This window comes from Pristis pectinata, chromosome 18 (assembly GCF_009764475.1).
Source record: "Pristis pectinata isolate sPriPec2 chromosome 18, sPriPec2.1.pri, whole genome shotgun sequence".
Classification (NCBI taxonomy): Eukaryota; Metazoa; Chordata; class Chondrichthyes; order Rhinopristiformes; family Pristidae; genus Pristis; species Pristis pectinata.
This window is the reverse complement of record NC_067422.1, coordinates 18,366,880-18,386,296: the sequence shown is the minus strand read 5'-3', so window position 1 is coordinate 18,386,296 and position 19,417 is coordinate 18,366,880. Positions and strand designations below refer to the sequence as shown.

At 39.2% G+C, this 19,417-nt stretch overlaps 1 protein-coding gene across 1 annotated transcript in view; it reads right to left on the bottom strand.

The window, feature by feature from the left end:
• Nucleotides 1-19,417, bottom strand: part of sdk2b (sidekick cell adhesion molecule 2b) — a 699,987-nt gene that overhangs the window by 126,907 nt on the left and 553,663 nt on the right. The window contains 5 exon segments of the mRNA XM_052032768.1: nt 1,227-1,342; nt 6,209-6,310; nt 13,805-13,861; nt 17,055-17,190; nt 17,455-17,525. Of these exon segments, the coding sequence (XP_051888728.1) occupies nt 1,227-1,342; nt 6,209-6,310; nt 13,805-13,861; nt 17,055-17,190; nt 17,455-17,525 (482 nt within the window).

Genomic DNA, 19,417 nt, shown 5'->3' with positions numbered 1-19,417 from the left:
TCAGGGTAGTATCCAAGGCTCAACCACCTTCAGCATTTAAAAAGGAACAGAACTAAGGGATGAGAGGAGAAAACATAAAAGATGCCAGAAAAAAGACAATTATTTGGGTGCTTCAGTGGAACAGAGGAGATGGTTAAATGGCAAATGGCAAAGTAAATTCTGCTTGAGATTCTTGGGATCATAATGAGAGAATTCAATGGAATTAAATACTTTGTGAGAGAGAACATGTCAACAACTTGGGCAGTGGAAGATACGGATTTAGAACTAAAAGAATCAAAAATTGGAGAAATGCCCTCATTAATATTATCTGGTTCAGCATGGACATGAGGATTGAAACTATAAACTTCCCATTAGTTTCCTGCTGATTAAGATCACTGAGCTATCAGAACACTATTTGTTCAAACCAATAATCACACCGAACACAACACAAAAAATAAAACTTTCTTTAATCATTCAATTGCTCAAGTTTAAATATTCAACCACTGGAGTCTTTGCTGACCAAAAATTAACCCACTTTATAACATACTCAAAAAGTGAATAAAATTCTGGAGATGCTGAAATCTGTGATATAAACAGAAAGTGCTGGAGATATACCCAGGAGGTTAGGCAGCATCTACGGAAAGAGAGAAGAGTTAATGTTTCAAATCAATGACCTGCCATCAGAACTGAAAGCGTGCAGAGCAGTTTTAACTTGCAAAGAGAGGGAGGAGTGAACAAAAGAAAGGGAATGTCCTGGATAAGGTGGAGACCATGGTTGTCAAGTTGACAATTATTTTCAGTGAAGAGTGAGGGCAGTTAGAGAAAACACAACAACAACAATGCTGACACTGTGAGGAGAACCCAACAGTTACTGGAAATTTGAAATAAAAGAGAATGCTGGAACTACTCAGCAGATCAGGTAGCACCTGTGGAGAGATAAAAATTGAGTTGTATTAAATGACATACTGCACAGTTTGAGTACTTTAAATGTCCTTTGATCAGCTGATGACACCATAATAAGGCAATTTAATAATAACATGGAGACATTTTAAACATATTATTCAATTTATCTAGCAATCCAGTACAATGGCAATTAATTGATTAGTCTGGATGGCCCTCTGTGCAAGATCAATGGATTCCTCAGCCCATGTGGTTCTATATGCATGGTGTTTATAAGATTTTTTTTAATGTATTGCCATTGCCTGAGTATCTTTTCCTCTCTCAGATATGACAGAAGTCAACTGTACCTTATAGCCTTGCATGTCACCATTCTGCGTTTCTGGTGGGGGTGGATCCCAGGTCACATCCAGCTGCGTTGCTGTTGAGCCCTGCACCTGCACGTTTTGGGCTGGTGCAGTGGGAACTAAATGAAAGAAGTAGCATGTTAATAAAAGTACAATATTGTGGTAGAAATTAAAACAAACGGTTATGGGATGGGTTGTAAATATAGTTTAAAGTGTTGCAACCTTCCAAATGATTGAGATAGAAAAACAAAATATGAAATAATCCAAATCAATTTGACACCCTGTTCATGTTATCTCTGTGAAATTAATTGCCCAATTGCTTCTGTCCCAGCCGTGCTCAGTTCTACTTCGGCAACTCCACCCTTGATTCTATGAACAAAACAAAATACCTTCTTCAAAGTCAAGCTGTGATTGAGTAAATCATTTTGTAGATGAACACTAGCAAGGCTGAAGCTATCTTGCTCAATGCCCTTCAGAAGCTTCAGATCCAAGCTGTCTTATGGATGTCAACTTAAATTCAACCTAACAGTGTGCACTTTGGTGCTCTTACCATCAGCCCATCACTAAGTAACCTATTTTCACCTCAAAATATTACCCAAGACTCTGCTCATTCCTGGTGAGGACCTCAGTTTTGGATTTTCCAATGACTTTTTTGGCAGCCTTCTAAAGCCCACACAATCTAACTTCCAAGTAAGTTCAAACTTTTATTCTGCATGTACTATCCTGTACCAAGACCATCCACCTATCAATTGCAAAATTCATTGACTTGTCCCCTGATTTTAAAACTATCATCTGCAATTCTTTCAATGACCTGGCTCCTCCTGCTTGTATGCTCCGACCTGTTGAGCTCTGATGCAGTGTATGTTCCTTCCTGCTTGGTGTGTTCCTCCAAAAGCCATCTTGATACTTTTTTCTAACTCCTTCTCCCCCATATTTGTCCACGTATTCAAATATCTCCTCACCCTGCTTGGGTCCAGCTCCAAATTTGACACGAGTGCTAATGTAGAGGTGCTGCAGAAATTCAAACTATTGTTTTATCCTAAACATTAACAAACTATTGTTAATGTTACTATATTAATCTCAGATAAAATATTTTATTCTAATTCTTGTCCAATAGATGGCCATGTGTCTTACAAGATTTGAGATCATAATCTCACACAAACTCTAGGGGACTATGTTGAATGATGAAAAGATTCTCCATCACGAGGGAGACAAAATAGGAGACAAATTTAACAAATTAACAAGCAACTTAACAAATCTTCCTTGATCTTCAAATATTCAATTAAAAGCACAAGTATTTCCTGAACTATTTTTGCACTATCATAATGCTAACAAAGAGTTTTGTTATTGTGTTTAATGTTCTCTGCCAGATTTTTCTCTAGTGAACTTCCTATTTTGATGTCTTATGTCCTTTCCAAGGTTCATCCTGTTTTTCTCTGAAATCTTACATGCTTTTCTTTGTTATCTATGTTGATTCTTCTATTTTACAGATGCTCATTTGCTTTACACTGATTTCTCTGTTTTCTATTTGTCCTGTACATTTAATACTAGTTTAATATGTTTCTTTCTTTAACAAATGCCTGAATTTAATTTTTTTTTAACCCACTTCTCATTCTGGTAAAGTCTGTTGTCTTAGAATTGCATACTTAGTTCTAAGTCCTTGTTGGCAAATGATCTCAGCTTTCATTATGTACTTGCTTATCTTCCCACAGTTCCATTCCTCCTAAATTACTGATGTCACCCCAAGTACTTTGAAGAATTGCACCAAAGTGATAGGTCTCTCCAGTGGGACCAAGGCACATTAATAAAGTGCCCCCTGGTATCACAGTTACCTGTACAGATTCTATTCCATTTGCACATTCCTGATAATATTGCTTAGTTGAATTCACCTTTTATAAACAGTTTATCCTTCTAATCCAGTCAGATATGTTGCTATCATTTTCCTTAACATTGACAGAGTGGTGACAGTGGATCTATTAGTCAATGATCAGCTGCACCATTCACTCAAAGACGATTCAGGAAATCTAAAACAGATTTGGGTTCAAATCTCATTTGAAAATGTAGAGTGGGCACCAAGAAATAGCTCTCTGTTCATGCAGAGCAGCCAGGTCACAGCTGTACTTTTGGAGGTAGGAGGAGGAAAATGAAGTAACCCAATGAGGTTCCAAATAGAGCCAGTAGCAGTCAAAATGTTTTCTGTAGGTTCTGGTGGAGCATTCCTCTTGCAATTATTAATTGGTTGTAGGCCATTTCAGAAGAAGCTCCAAAGAGACTTGATTATGGATCAACTCTGAACTAAAGGATGGTGTAGGTCATAAACAAGAGATAAAAATACAAAATGGGGCAATGTTGTATTATTCCTCCATAATTATCCATTTCTCAGAAGAATCCAGGAGGGCAGGGATCACTGCTTCTCGGTAGGCTATGAGCCTTGTGCCAGTTTTGAGGTGATCACATTCTCTTTTCCTCAGGCGGCTAAAGGCCATGCTACTGCACTGAAGGCAATGACAAGTTTCAACATCCATCTTCATTGACAGCTTATATGGGAAGCAGTTCAAGTTTTCCATGATCTTCTTGTGGATTTTTATTGTCGGACGACAATGTTGTACAGTGGAGGACTTTAGTGGATGTTAAGCGAGAGGCTCATTCTCTCTTATGTTTCAGCGAAAGAATGCCAGCAAGCTGACAGGATAAGCAAACCGTTATTAGAGTTTTCTCCCAGGCCAATATCCCATCATTAAGGCCCTGATTACACTCATTTGGTTCCGATAAGCAGGCTAAATCTTCCTGTGCCTGATGCCAAATTCTTGAAGCAGACATTCCATCATGACAAGAGATTACCAGGTAGACAGAAGAAATAATTTAAGAACATTTTCAAAATATCCTTGAAAAACTGTAACATTCCAAATGGCTTCTAATAATTTCTGGTCCATGACTGCTTAAGATGGAGAAGGAGTGTTTGGAATTGCATTGAGAACCTCAAGTCCAGATGGTGGAGCTCAGCATAAGCAGCAGAAGGATTGCACCATCTCCCAAACTATCCACCCACCTGCCCCATCAAGCATTTCCTGCCCCACCATGGCAGGGTCTGCAGGTCCCACATTGACCACAGAACCCACAGAACTTGAGTGGGAGCAAGTCTTCCTTGACCTAGAAAGACTCCCTAAGATTATATTGAGGAAACTCTACCTGGATGTTCCTTATCCTGCCGCTTGGCAGCATATATCACAGCAACAGATATTTTGACCCGCGTTTCACTCTCACTGTTGATTTGGTAAAGGTCATCTTGATAATTCAGTAATTTACAATCTGTTTTGGCAATGCATCTTTCAGAGAGGATCTGTGTATTTCATGTAAACAAGACAAGCCATAGCATGCCTCTTCAAGTAAAAACTGTAATGCGATATGCAGAGTCTAAACCAGGAAGCAGAAGTTAGCATATTTAAATCAAATCAATGTAAAATCATGTATAGAAATTGAAAGAGCAAAAAGGCAGAAATAAAGTTGCAAGTAAAAAAGCAAGCAGGAAAGAGAAATAAAAAGAGTCAGAAGGTTAAAGAAAATTCTCCATCAACAATTAACATTTGCAGGAATGTGCACACTAGGACCAGAGGAATTATTTGTTCATCATTAATTCTTAATATGGCAACAAATATTTGCCTACGGTTGAGAAGCAGGAAAAATCGATGATTTCCTGATTTCCATTTTTAAATGGTCATGTGTAAATGAAGAAAATTACTTTTTGATTTATTTTGTAAAAGTGGATGTTGAGAGCCTTGGAATTATTCCTGCCCTCACAATGCAGGCCATGAGTGTTTGTATGAAATCTGTTGCATTTCAATTATAATCAGGATTGAGGAAAGTGGTACAAAATTGATTGGGTGCATGCTCATAGTTATTAAAATATAATAGTTTATGTTATATTGTATCAGTGCATACTAAGTAACCACAGGGATTATTACAATTAAATTTCAAAAGCATCTTAGCCAGTTTGTTCAGGCACAGGCCCACTGCCTGTAATCGGCATTGCAGTCAGCCCATGTTCATTTGCTCCCCCTCCAGATGCAGAGGGCCTAGCTTGCTGATGTGAACCATCCTGGACTCAAGTGGCAAGGCCTGAGCAGCAGTAGGGCCTCAGGTGGCAGGCTATTGGCTTTGACAAACGGCAAACTTCTGTTTCCAGCTTTGTCAGCTGTTGAAAATTTAAGGGTTACAAATATTTTTGAATGTTTATTTTCAAAGAAAATAATTGAAAGCACTTAAACAGTTAAAATGTAAAGCAAAACACAACTTAAAAAAATGAACTTACCTATTTACCTCTTTTCCCCAAAGCCTTACAACTCCCATTTAAATCAATGGAGCCACAGAACTTGCACCAGATCTAACCTGGTCTAGGATAAGGGAGTGAATGTTTCAGTTTAGGGACTGGGGAATCTCAGCAAGACTGAACGTTGCCACTGGTGGCAGGCATCAAGGTATGCCAAGTAAGTCTGTTTGACCATGTGAGTGTGGAAGTCCTTGACTTGCTGACATTTCAACAGGTGAGGGCCTATAGTTGCGTTTAACAGCAAAATCTTGGCTATCAATACGTTAATGTGAAAATTATGTATTAAACATGATTTAACAAATCAAGGCCTTTTACTCTAAATAATGTTGTCACTTGAAGTTATATTTCAAACTGCAATCTACCAGGTAGTCGAACTGGATTGGTTGTGAGAAAACACAGAGTCTGAATTGTGTTTTCAACTGCTTTAAATTTACATAAAGTAAGGTTTTACCCCTAAATGAAACTTGGAATCTGGAGATTATTTTGTCTATTTATCAGGCATCAAAGTATTAAAACAATGGCAGTGTTCTGCCAAATGTTTAGGCTAAATGAGATCTGTAATAACAAGTAGAAATAGGAGAGTTCCCTGGAGCAAACTATTGTACTTCTAATGGAGACTTTTCTGGTTTTTAAGGTCTGTCTATGGCATTGTGCTTACCTGCCTCACCCACAAATACTTCTTGAGGAGGGCTGGTTGGCCCTTCCCCAACTGCATTGTACACGCTCATTCTGATTTCGTAGCGCTTGTGCTTGCTCAGTTCTGTGTGGATTAAGAAAGAAAGTTGTTACAATTAACATAACTATCGAGATATTATGTACAATCAGATATCCTAATTAGTTATTAAGTAAAATGAGAAGATTAGCCTGACTAACTGCTGGTGATATTGTGTGGCTGACGCTTGGTTTCTGGATCGTAGTCTAGGCAGTGACCTGTTGTGGACTCTATTCAGCAGCCACCCACCTCCCCACCACCACCCCACCCCCAGCTCTCCCTCATTCCCAACAGTCTGGACTCATGCATTTCAGAAGTACTCCTTGTCTCCTTTTTCAAAAGCTAATTCTAATCCAGCCCCACTTTCTACCAAGGATTTTCATGAGTTGAGCTCAATTACTGGTATTTCCTGTGGGATTTTGTAAGAGGCCCTCTGGAAAACCAAATGAACTGTATCACAGCAAGCTGAAGTCAGAGATGCTTGATTTGTTCCAAAATCTGTGATGATTGTTACTTTTGAAACTATCCAGATGCTGCCCCAATCTAATTCCTGGTATAGCTTTCCTTTTATTAAGAACATTACTGTAATCTGTGTCAAAGCTCAAAATCAGAAAGCTTAACACATAACCAGATCACATACCATGGCCCCACTTTTTGGGTGGGATGAGAAACTGAGATGGAGTCACAGGTTTACAGAAAATTTTTGTCACCAAAGGAGACTATTCAGCCCATCATATCTGTGTGGGTTGTAAAAGAACTATCCAGCCTATTTGCATCTTGCTGCAATTGGAATGTAGCCCTGCAAGTCGATGATCTTCAAGAGCACATCGAAGTACTTGTTTTTAATGTGATGAGTGTCTCTAAGGCAGTGAGTTCCAGATCCCTGCCAACCTCTGAGTGAAGATTCTTCCTCGTCTTCTCTTTAACTCTTCTCCCAATTATTTCTTAATCTATGGTCCCTAACTTTTGACCCTTCTGCTCAGGGAGAAAGGTCCTTCCTATTTACTTGAATTTAGAATCTCATAATTTTATGCATCTTAATTAAATTTACCCCCAGATTCCACTTTCATCAAAGAAAATAATCCTGGTTCAACTGATTTTACCTCATGGAAAAAAGCTTCTAGTCATGCAACAGCTTTGAAACTTTCCTCTGCACCTTGTCTAGAGCTATGTGGTGACTGGAACTGTAAGTGCCATTCAAGCTGTGGCCTACCGAGTGTGTCCAATTATAGCATAATGCTTTGTTCTTGTATTCTGTTTTGACTGATAAAGGAAAGCATTCCACATGCACTTTAATCATTTTACTGACATGTCCTGCTATCTTTAAGAATCTGTAGACATAACTCCATGGCCCCCCTGTTTCTCCACAGAACTTAACATCTTCCCAGTTAGTGTGTAGCCTCTTGTCTTGTTGCACCTCCTTAAATGCATTACCTCATACTTCTCTGGCTTAAGTTCCATTTGCCATTTTTCTGCCACACTGACCAAACCACCTCTGTTCTCCTGAAGTCAAAATCTTTCCTCTTCACCATCAACACCCTACCTATTTTGCATCATCTGCAAACTTCTTCTTGAGCATGCCTTCTACATTTAGGTGTAGGTCATGAACATTTATTACAAAAAGCCAAGGATTAATTATTGAGCCCTGTGGAACACGACTGGTAATAACCGCCCACTCACACATATGGTCCATAAGCCAAGAGCATTTGCTTCCTGACGCTCAACCAATTTTGGGTCTAGTTTGGCACTCACTTGAATCCTGCAGGCTTTTATTTTTTTGACCAGCTTGCCATGTGAGATATTGCTAAACACTTGCTAAATTCATGTAGACAACATCAAATGCATTGGCCTTATCATCCCTACACATTACATCCTCAAAAATGCAATCAAATTAGGCAGAAGCTGACTACTCTTGCGGTTTAAGTGGATGTTATGTTTTCCAGAAAGGAACAGGAGTTAGGTTCAATTTCTAACAAATGCTGTTTCATAAAAAGAAAATAACTAACTAGTCATCTGTCCTACTGTTAGTAGGACCCTGCTAGGAGCAAACTGGCTGTTGTAGTTATTGGCAACATGGTGGTGCAGAGTAATTGATGCTGGCTCACAGCTCCAAGGATACAGGTTTGATCCTGCCTTCAGGTGCTGTCTGTGTGGAGTTTGTATGTTCTCCCTGTGATTGAATGAGTTTCTGCCAGGCGCTCTGATTTCCTTTCACAACTGCAAGTTGTGCTGGTAGGTTTAATTGTGTATTATAATTTTGTGTAGGTAATGGCAAAATGATCAAGGGGAAGTTGACAGGGCAGAAAAGAGAAAATGAATTTGAGGGAAATGAGATTGCTCTTCTGGGAGCCAGCATGGACCCAATTGTCCAAACAGCCTGCTTGTGTTTCATAATAATTAAGTAATGATAATTTACCCACAAAACAAGTCATGCCAAAAAGGAAGTAATTGTGTCTTTAAGGTACTTTTGCCCACAATGAGACACAGACATAGGATAATCTTTTTATCATGGCCACATCTTGGCACATTTAAAAATATTCCATTCCAAGTTACAGAATCAAAGTAGAAAAAGCAAGCCAATACCTTTATCCTTAATGAATTTCCACAAACTAACCAGCAAGTAATTTAACCACTTTCCCTTTTTCTTCAGTCATTCCATGTTGTGATTTTTTTTAAAGAAACATAGCTTGCCTGGTTATTACACTCATTTCACCCTTATAATGCTGAATAGAAGTTATTATTGTGATTAATATCCTTTGCTATATTTCTCTCCAGTGGCCTTTGTCCAACCTACTTTGATATGTGCCTTCCAAGGTTATTCTGTCTTCTTTCTAAAGGTTTCACATAGCATGTTTTCTATGTCCTATCTGTATTGAATTTCCTAATATTGCATCTTATTTTATTCACCTTTCGTTGATGGAAGCCAGAACTTAATTTTTTTTAAAATCACTCCCCAATCTATTAACATCTTGAAATCTCACACTTAGTTCCTGGTCTTTGCTGGCACAACCTGGCAGATGATCTCAATTTGATCACAGTTCCATTATTCCTAAATTGTTGATGCCACCCTAAGTGTTTTAAGAAGCACATTTAACATCTCGATGTGAGTTCCCCCTAGAGGGGCCATGACATATTGCATCAATCTGTATTCTGGATTTAGCTTTAGGTAGAGATTTTGTCATTGCTCTTCTGCTAACATATTCCTGGTAAAAATGGTTGGTTGAAAAAGGGACTCTTGTCCTGCCAGACTGATCAGAGCATCTATATTCTCCTGCAGTCAAAATCTTCCCTGCTCGTTGTCACCACACTGCCAATTTTTCATAGATTTAGATGAGAAAAGACAGGAGAAGGCCTGAGTGAAGATTAAACACTTGGGGAAGTTAGTTTGTTTCTTTGGTGTTTATCCCATGTAATTAACTATTAATTCATTGTTCACCTATTTAATCCAGTCATACTTAATGCTGTCATTTTCTTTCATTTGAAATTGCTGGTGTGGGGGAAGGAAAAGGTATGTAATTTTATGATGGGCTGTCCGACTCACTCAAAGCCAGTTTCGTGAAACCCAAAACAGATTTAGGCAATAAAAGGCAGTGAATTTAGGGCACTGATGAGCTCTCTGCTACAGTGGAGCAGGAAAGGCCTGTGCTGTGGTTGTAGGGTCGGTGGGGACAAATTGGGATGATCATGTGATAGGGCTGGCAATGGACTCAAATTCATTTGAGGGTCCTGGTACACTAATTCTGTTTCTCCCATTTGTCGCTGAATTTTGCATTGGTGATTGGTTGTAGGAACATGATTTGAACACTTAAGCAGCCTTGCACTTATTTTAGGCTGACAGAATCCCTGATTCATTTAAAAGTCCAACTAAAATATGCTTCTAGTGAGTGTTGGGCATCAATGAGGTGATTTAGGTTCTCCCCAAATCAGCACATTAATATCCAAAACTTACCCTCCACCTTGTGTTCTGAAGAAGGGTCCTGGATGTAAAATGTTAACCGTTTCTCTTTTCACAGATGCTGCCTGACCTGAATTTTCTGTTTTTATTTTACCCATCGCCTAACTTTAGCACCTAATTTTTGACTAGTGGTTGCTCTCTTTGCACACAATGAACAAACAACTGGCTGTTGAAAAGCTAGCCCAGAATATGTAGCAGGTAAACTTGCTTCACTCTTTTCCCCTCCCCAGAGAGCAGCTTTAAATTCCTCTACCTTCAGATTATTCTGGACATATAAGAACTCCACCCTCCACTTTTTTTTTGCCTTAGAATCCACCATTCTGCAGGTTGAAATTATTTCCAGCTTTCATTGCTGGACTAAATTTCCACAATTCCTATATTTTTCATCACACATGCTTCCAATTCTAGCATTTTATTCAAAAGGTTCAAATATTGAAATGGAAGCTTCTTAATTGTGTTCCCTTTTTCAGTTTTATATTGCATTTCATATTTCCCAAATTTATTTTCAGTACTGTTTTAAAATTTTTCAATTTGGTTAGTTGCAGAGTGCACACTGGTCAATCTGGAAACCACAATGATTTAAACCCCATATCTGCTAAGCCATTCAAACAGGACCACCTTGGTGACCCTCAGTGCATGCTGAGTGATGCAAAGTAATCAAGTCAATGGCTGACAAAATTGACACCTTTAGCTACTGTCACTGCCAACTACTGTCAAGCTAATACTAATACTTGACATTTGTTCCAAACAAATTTGTTTATATGGTGTCATTTACAGCGAGAATGGAATGGATTTATTGTATTGAGCTTTGTTTCTTCAGTGTGTACATTTCTACAATCTTGGGTTAGATACTAGTTATTAGATATTGGTAAATAATAAAAAAGTGTTTCCCAGCATACAGCTAGCCACAAAACAGGTAAGAGTCAGTATAACATAGTTCTCCATGTCTGAGGTCAAAAGATTGTGTAAGGTAAAGATTAAGATGGATTAAAATTTGTCAAGTACTGCTTAAAATAGATTAAAAGTTGTCAAGTGCCACTCTAATCCCCTATTAAAATATCTTCCTGCTTGTGCAAGGCAAAATCTCACTTCATCCAGATATCAATGCACATGTGATTGACATTTACCTAATTTTAGCATTATTTCTGCATGCTTGGGGAGAAATAACATGTATCCAAATAACTTAAACCAGGAATGGTCTGGGGCTAACATTTGATGTGTACAGGGTTAGCTGCTGCAGGCAGCAGTGCTGGATTGAAAGAAAAGGACAAATGGGCAAGGCTTCCACTTCAGAATATTAACTTGTGATCTCCACTGGAAGTGCAGATTTTTGAACAAAGGTGAGTCCAGAATCAAACTCAGCCATGACAACCTCACTTTTACATGACATGCTGATAGTCATTGTTAAGTCTCACATATAAATAGTGACCATTTGAGCAAGGTATGGTACCTGTGGAAATGCATTATCAACAAAGAGCAATTGGTTTCAGGCAGGAAGGCAGAAGGATCTGGATGAAGTTTCTCAGATGTTCAGGTTTAATGCTCAGCAATTAATCGTGATCTTTGCAGGATTTAATTGACGCCCTCTAAAGAAATACAAATGTTCATGTCTGGTGATGGATAAACAGATCAGATCAGCAGGGGATTAAGATCTAGTTTGGATTTGTCCTGCAAACTACTAAAAGTTCTTCTGATCTTTTGAGCAACTTGAATTTTTCAAATGAGGCCAAGTTTTTTTAATGGTCCTTTTAATATTTTTTATTCTAATGCACTTCAGTGACAGCATCCTTGTGTTCTCAATTGTGCTTTATGTCCAGAGTCCTCTGAAGTGATACAAGGCAGAAAAGAAGCCAATTTTAAATAGGAATCAAGGCTAATTTTCCTCCTATTCCTGTCCAGGTACAATATGCCTAAGAACCTGTTTAAAAATGAAGATCAAGGATGATAATTAGCCAGAGGTCAGAGTCAATCCTGGTATTCTTACACTCAGTATTGATAACCTAAACCTATTAAAAATATGTTGTTGTTAGGTGAACGACTGCTTACAAATGGTTTCACTCCTTCACATGAGGACACAATATCCTCACAAATACTTTTTGTATAAGGAATCATGCACTACTTTGTTAAAGTAATTTCTTGCTCACGAGAAGTAGAAACTCACTCTGTTTCTTGGTCATCATCCATAACTGACAAGGTATGAAGACAATCTATCCTTTGGCTTGCTTTTGTTCAATTTCATCCATTCCACTGTGAGGTGTGAGAGAATGACATGACAGCTCTATCTGCTGACCAAAAATGAACATGTGCGTAGTCCAGCAACTGCAACATGTGGGTGACTTATGGCCAGTTGATCTAACAACCGCAAGGAATTAAGCCAGTTCTCAGCTAGAAATTTGCACGTGGGGGTGGGGGGGGTGGTGAGTGAAGAAGCACACAAATTATATTCAAGCTTTGTTCAGTGGCCAGTGGTGAGGGTGAATGACTCTTCGCTGATGTCAATTTCTGTGCCATTGACTTAACTGTTCTCACTACAGATGCCAACTGATCTGCTGTTTTGCTTTCAGCATTCCCTTTAATTGTATTTAATATAACTTAGCATTCGGTATGGTAGCATAGCGGTTAGTGCGATGCTATTACAGCGCCAGCGATCGGGGTTCGATTCCCGTCGCTGTCTGTAAGGAGTTTGTGCGTTCTCCTGTGTCTGCGTGGGTTTCCTCCGGGTGCTCCGGTTTCCTCCCACATTCTAAAGATGTACGGGTAGGTTAATTTGGGTTTAAAATGGGCGGCGCGGACTCGTTGGGCCGGAAGGGCCTCTTACCACGCTGTAAATAAAAAAAATATAAAAAAAATTTAAACTATCCCATTGTGACTTAAAAGTTGTGTTGAATTCATTTGTGTGAAGGACCCCAAACCAAAACCCAAATCCAATCATTTTAACTTGTGCAACAGAACCTCAAAATGCACCTTACATCTCCTGCCTATAAAATGCAAAATGGAATTTATAGGCCTTGAAAAAGGCTGGTAATATGATACCAAAGAATGATATTCAAGCATTTGCTGGCCAATTAAACAGGCAAATCTCAACCTGCTCCTTCACAAAACAAGTCCCCGATGACTTTGTAGATAAATGTACCACACAGTGTGAAGCTGAGCCATGAAGATCAGGAGGGTGCGGAGATGCAGTTAGCTAATTTAAGTTGGTTGCATCCCTCACAGTTAGGGAGAGATGATATTTGCCAAGGTTTGTAACCCTCCTCACTATCCATTGTGCTTGTATGCCAGAGTGGAGCATAAGCAAATCATGTGCTGTTTAACTTCAAGCTTCAGGAATATTTATTTGCAGGAGATATTAAATGGTTGCAAGCACTCATGGAACTCTATTCCTGCTTATAGATTCATTGAGTGATACAGCTCCGAAACTAATCCATGCCAACAAGATGCCTATCTACACTAATCCCATTTGCTGTGTATGGCCCATTTCCCTCTGAACCTTCCCTATCTTGGGCCACTGGCATCTGGAAATGAGGAAGGAGAGATAACACAGTGAAACAGTACACATTATAAAAAGAGTAATAAAGTTGACTTACTGTCCAGCTCATATTGTGCTAGTGAAGAATCACTCAGGTTCCGAACATGATACACTGCTACAGGAGATGTGATGCATGAAGATATAGGTTACAACGAACAGTGAATATTAGTAAACACAAACATCACTCATGTAACGTTCATTTAAGTAGCTGCAGGTGTAATTGAATAACACATTAAAAGCACTGTGCTGGTTATTGCCAATTACTCCAGTTATTATTGGAATAATGGCCAGATGTGGTTAAAAGCAAAAAGAAGCAACAGATTAATAGCTACAAAATAATGAGCAACATGATAAACTGGTGTCGATGCTCTAAGCAATGAATCTTTTCAGTAAAAATAATATGCAAAACCAATACAAATTTCTGTTTTTTTGCAGCCATGACTGTCGACTATAAGGTCTACATTAGGTGGTATCTGTAGTAGGGTTTGCAAAATTATAGAATTCAGTTTTATATCAGGGTGTTCAATAAGACTTATTAAGCTGCTCCAGTTCCTCTGTGTATTTCTCAAATCATTTATATATCGTGTTAAAGAAGGTAATATTCAGGTGCAACCATCTCAATTAATACAAAAAACTTACAGTGCAGTTAACTGTACTGAGACACTGACGATCTGAAGAATTTATAAGTTACTAAAGATTTGCTACACAGCACACACGGTTAGGGCAAAAATATTGGACAATTCCAGATTTGAAAAAGCAACAAGAACGTTAGCAGAAGCAAGGCATTGTTATATTCATCATTTTCTCATTTTGGATTAAAGTGGATTGATTTGATTATTTATTCCAACAGTGCAGATTCCATAAATGGGATTATAACATGGATGTCAGAAAGCATTTTTGTGTATTTACCTAAATTGTGGTGTGTAGTCACATTCGTGAGTGCCTTTGAGCACAAATATTGACAAATAACATACTGAAGTATGACTGTAGCAAAACAAGATTTACAATTTTACTTTGAATTCATCAAAGTAAGAATGTTCACTCCTGGGAAATAACTTTTCATGTTGATTTCAATCATGTTGTTAACATCCACTGCATGGATCAGATGAAACAATGCTTCCTTCAATGTTTCTTGTCGTGGTTATATTCCTCTGTACAAGAATGCCAACTTAGTCCTAATTTATGTACACTATTGCACATTTTAACATTGCTTCCCCTTCTTGCTTGTCTTAAACTTTAAGCACACTGGGATGCATTCTCAGTTGTCTCCCCTTATCATTATGGCATTGAAATTAATGTTTAAATTACATTTCTCCATGAGCTAATTCTTTCCTAGAATCTCAAAACTGGCTTCCTTCATTTGTCCTTCTTTCCACACTCTTCATCATTTGAAATCCCAACTTGGGTATCGTCAACTCATTATTTTTTTTGGACTTGTTTATTTTTTCATCCTTCATGATTTCCTATATTAAGAATCTTTTGTTTTCATCAATGCTTCATCAATTTAAAAATACTCGGGCAGCTCTTTTCTTGTCAATACATTCTTACTCAAAACCAGTTGTGTATTTTTTCATTCGCAGAATGTGGATGTCACTGGCAAGACTGCTGAAGCTCACTTCATATTTCAGCCAATAGAATCATGATGGAGGAGGAACCTGTCATCTCTCTGATCTATTTAAAAATCTAATAAACTGCACCTGCTTCTGTAGAATTAGAATGAAAGTGCCAAGCTAAACCTGTGCAAAATCCTGAGTTTTGCTGAACTGTACTCATCCAGGTTAGTGGAGATCTTTCCATCACACTTGAGGAGTCAAGGGATGAGTCTCATTGCAAGATACATGCCCTCCTCTGACCTTCTTTCATGGCCACATTATTAAGTGACTGGTCCATTCAGTTTCTGATCTATAATAACTATCAGGATGTCGATGGTGAAGAGCTCAATGGTCATAATGCCACTGACTGTCAAGAGTAGGTGGTTAGGCTCGCTCTTGTTGCTGGTGATCATAGCATGGCACTAAGTGTCTTAAATATTGCTCACCAAAAACAGCTGATGCCTGAATGTTATCCAGATCTTTCTGTTTTCAGGTACGGGTGGCTTTATTTGCCAAGGAGGAGCTGTTCATGCAACAAGTATTCCTTTGGGAATTCCTTTGATGGTGATGGCTAAGCCTAGGATATTGCCCTGAGGAACTTATTCCATTAGGAAATGGGAAGACATTTCAGTTGAGTTGAGTTGCTGGTAATTAGCAAATCAAGGAAGCTGATAGTTAGGGACTGGATGATGGTATGGAGGCTGTAGATCACAGGGAGGTGGTCAGACTCTTCCTTGTTGGAGCAAAAAAATCACAGCCTAGTTGTTAAGTGGAGTAAATATTATTTTATTGTTCAAAAAAAATAAGAATGGATCAGTACATTGTACACTCAATGAGCAGCCCCAGTTCTGACCATGAAATGGACAGGAAATCATTGATGTAACAGCTAAGGTATTGGGTCTAGAATTATCCTGATGAACATCTAAAGTTGAGATGATGGAGCTCAAACAACCATGATTATTTTCCTTTGTGTTAGGTATGACTCCAAACAATGTTGAGATCCCCCCGACCCCCGCCAATTCCCAATTATATTAGTTTTCCTGATAGTTTACGAATCTTTGTTTCATTTTCAGAATTCATCCAATTTTAATAATATGATTTCATAGGTCAATTTATTCTAAATGTAAACTCAAATCTTAATTACTTCTTTTGAATTTTCAGAACAACTAAAATGCCAATAATCTGAACAGAATTAGAACTGCATCCATGTCTGATGTTCATCACAATGTTCTCTCTTTCATGTTCTATTCTAAATTAACTCTGTGGCTCAAACGACTGGTTTCCAAAAAAACAGAAGCATGATAAAAATCAATTTGAATATTTTGGGATGGCAAGTAATGAACACAAGAGCTGTGTTTCCTGTACAATATAGGTCATCCAACAAGATAATTTTCATTGATTGAAAGATTGCTTAAACTCAGTTAATTTACCAGCCATTACTATCATGATGGAAGAGGAGGAGGAGGAGGTTAATCATCTTGGTTCCACTTAAAATCGGATGTATGCTCCAGGACTGAATGGAATTGTATTTATTGCAAGATGCCATGGTGCTAATTACCCTGGAATGAGCTAGCGAACTGTAACAAACTATATTTGCTTCTGTAGAATTAGAAATGAAAATCCATGCAAACTAATAAAGTAACACCACATTGTATGGAGACAGACAAGTAATCTACATGCCCATATTATTACACTATAAAAACAAAACAGACTTACGTGTAAGTTCAGACCATTTAGCACTGGGACTACCCACATTGCGAAGGGTAAAGCTTCTGTAGTTGTCGTAAACTAGTTCTCGGTATCGAATCCGGTATCCTAAAAGTATTCCATTGATCTTCTCTTCTGCTGGTGGCTTTGCAGAAAGGAAATAGAGTCAGTGATCAATTTCTTTGGCAAGAAGAGGGGACAAGCCACCAAAAGCTCTTGTACTTTGGTGCAGTGCAGCAGCACAAGATAGCCCAGTTTAAATATTATGCTTCATTAATTTCATAAAATATCCTGTGGCTTCGCTTCACAATAAGTCACAGGAATTAACACTCAACTGGCCATGTACTATTGATGGAATCAAACTATATTGTGGAATGGGGGCAGTTTTCCTGAAGTTTCTTTAACTTACCTGCCAACGAATCATTACGGAGGTTGTAGTGTGTGGCGTCACAGACAGAATTTCAGGTGCCTCATCTGGAGCTGCAATATGAGACTTATATCAGCATTACTGTGATAATAATCCCAGATCTATGCAGAAACATTGCCAGTAACACTTCAGATTTTTTTGTAATACACATCTCTTCTGCAGAAAGATTTGAGGTCCATAAAATTACACTGCCCTAGGTCACCATAACATTACCACTATTCCTGTGTGCACCTTTTCTCCTGAAGGCAATGTCTATCACTGCAGCCTCATTTTTTTCAGTGCTGGTCACTTTGTCTAAGCACCCACTCTCTGGATGTGAGGAGAAATAGGGGATGTTGACAGGTGTTACAGATGACCACAATTTTGCCCTATCGCAGCAAATGAGACTAGCTTTGATAGGCATCTTGGTTGGCATGGATGAGTTGGGCCAAAGGGCCTGTTTCTGTGCTGTTTTACTCTATGCCTCTCTCTCTGATGTCTGCATACATGTACCACCAAGCATGCATCACTGGAAGGTGAATCAGAGCTACGTTTGGCTTAATTTCCCATTTTTAATCTCAGGATCGCCAGGACGAACTAACTGCTACTCTAGCTAAGGTAAGCCATCTCAGATGCTGAATGAAACATAGGATCTTCTTGTCCATGTGGTTCAGGTTTTATCAAAAGAGTTACAGGTGGTTTTTATTTTCACCTAAACAAGCCTCACACCAGTCACAACAGTACATCCTGAACTGTGCAAGGGAAGTCCTGACAGCCCCCAATACCACTGAACCCATGGTCACTGTCGAGGACGTAAGATCAGTCTTGCGGAGAGTGAATCCAGGGAAAGCATCTGGCCCAGATGGTGTCCCTGGCCATGTGCTCAGATCTTGTGCTAATCAGCTGGCAGGAGTATTTGCAGACATATTTAACCTCTCCCTGCTTCAATCTCAGGTTCCCACCTGTTTTAAGAAGACCACTATCATCCCGGTACTGAAGAAAGGCAAGGTAAGATGCCTTAATGACTACCGACCAGTGGCTTTGACATCCACCATCATGAAGTGCTTTGAGACACTGGTCATGGCACGCATCAGCACCAGCCTCCCAGACAACCTCGACCCACTGCAATTCACCTACTGCCGTAACAGGTCTACAGCGGACACCATCTCCCTGGCCCTACATTCAGCTCTGGAGCATCTGGACAGTAAAGACACCTACGTTAGACTATTGTTTAATGACTACAGCTCTGCCTTCAATACTATAAATCCAAGCAAAGTCATCACCAAACTCTGAGACCTAGGAGTCAACACCTCCCTTGTAACTGGATCCTTGACTTTCTGACCAACAGACCATAATCAGTGAGGATAGGCAGCAATACCTCCAGCACGATTATTCTCAACACTGGTGCCCCACAGGGCTGCGTCCTCAGCCCCCTACTCTACTCCCTATACACTCATGACTGTGTGGCCAGATTCTGCTCTAACTCCATCTACAAGTTTGCAGATGATACCACCATAGTAGGCCATATCTCAACTAACAATGAGTCGGAGTACAGGAAGGAGATAGAGAGCTTAGTGATATGGTGTCATGACAACAACCTTTCCCTCAATTTCAGCAAAACAAAAGAGCTGGTCATTGACTTCAGGAAAGGGGGCGATGTACGTGTGCCTGTCTACATCAATGGTGCTGAGGTTGAGAGGGTTGAGAGCTTCAAGTTTCTGGGAGACGCCACAGCCAAGAAAGCTCACCAGTGCCTCTACTTCCTCAGGAGGCTAAAGAAATTTGGCATGTCCCCTTTGACACTCATCAACTTTTTATTGATGCACCATAGAAAGCATCCTATCTGGATGCATCATGGCTTGGTATGGCAACTGCTCTGCCCAGGACCACAAGAAACTGCAGAGAGTTGTGGACACAGTCCAGTGCATCACGGAAACCAGCCTCCCCTCCATGGACTCTTGTCTAT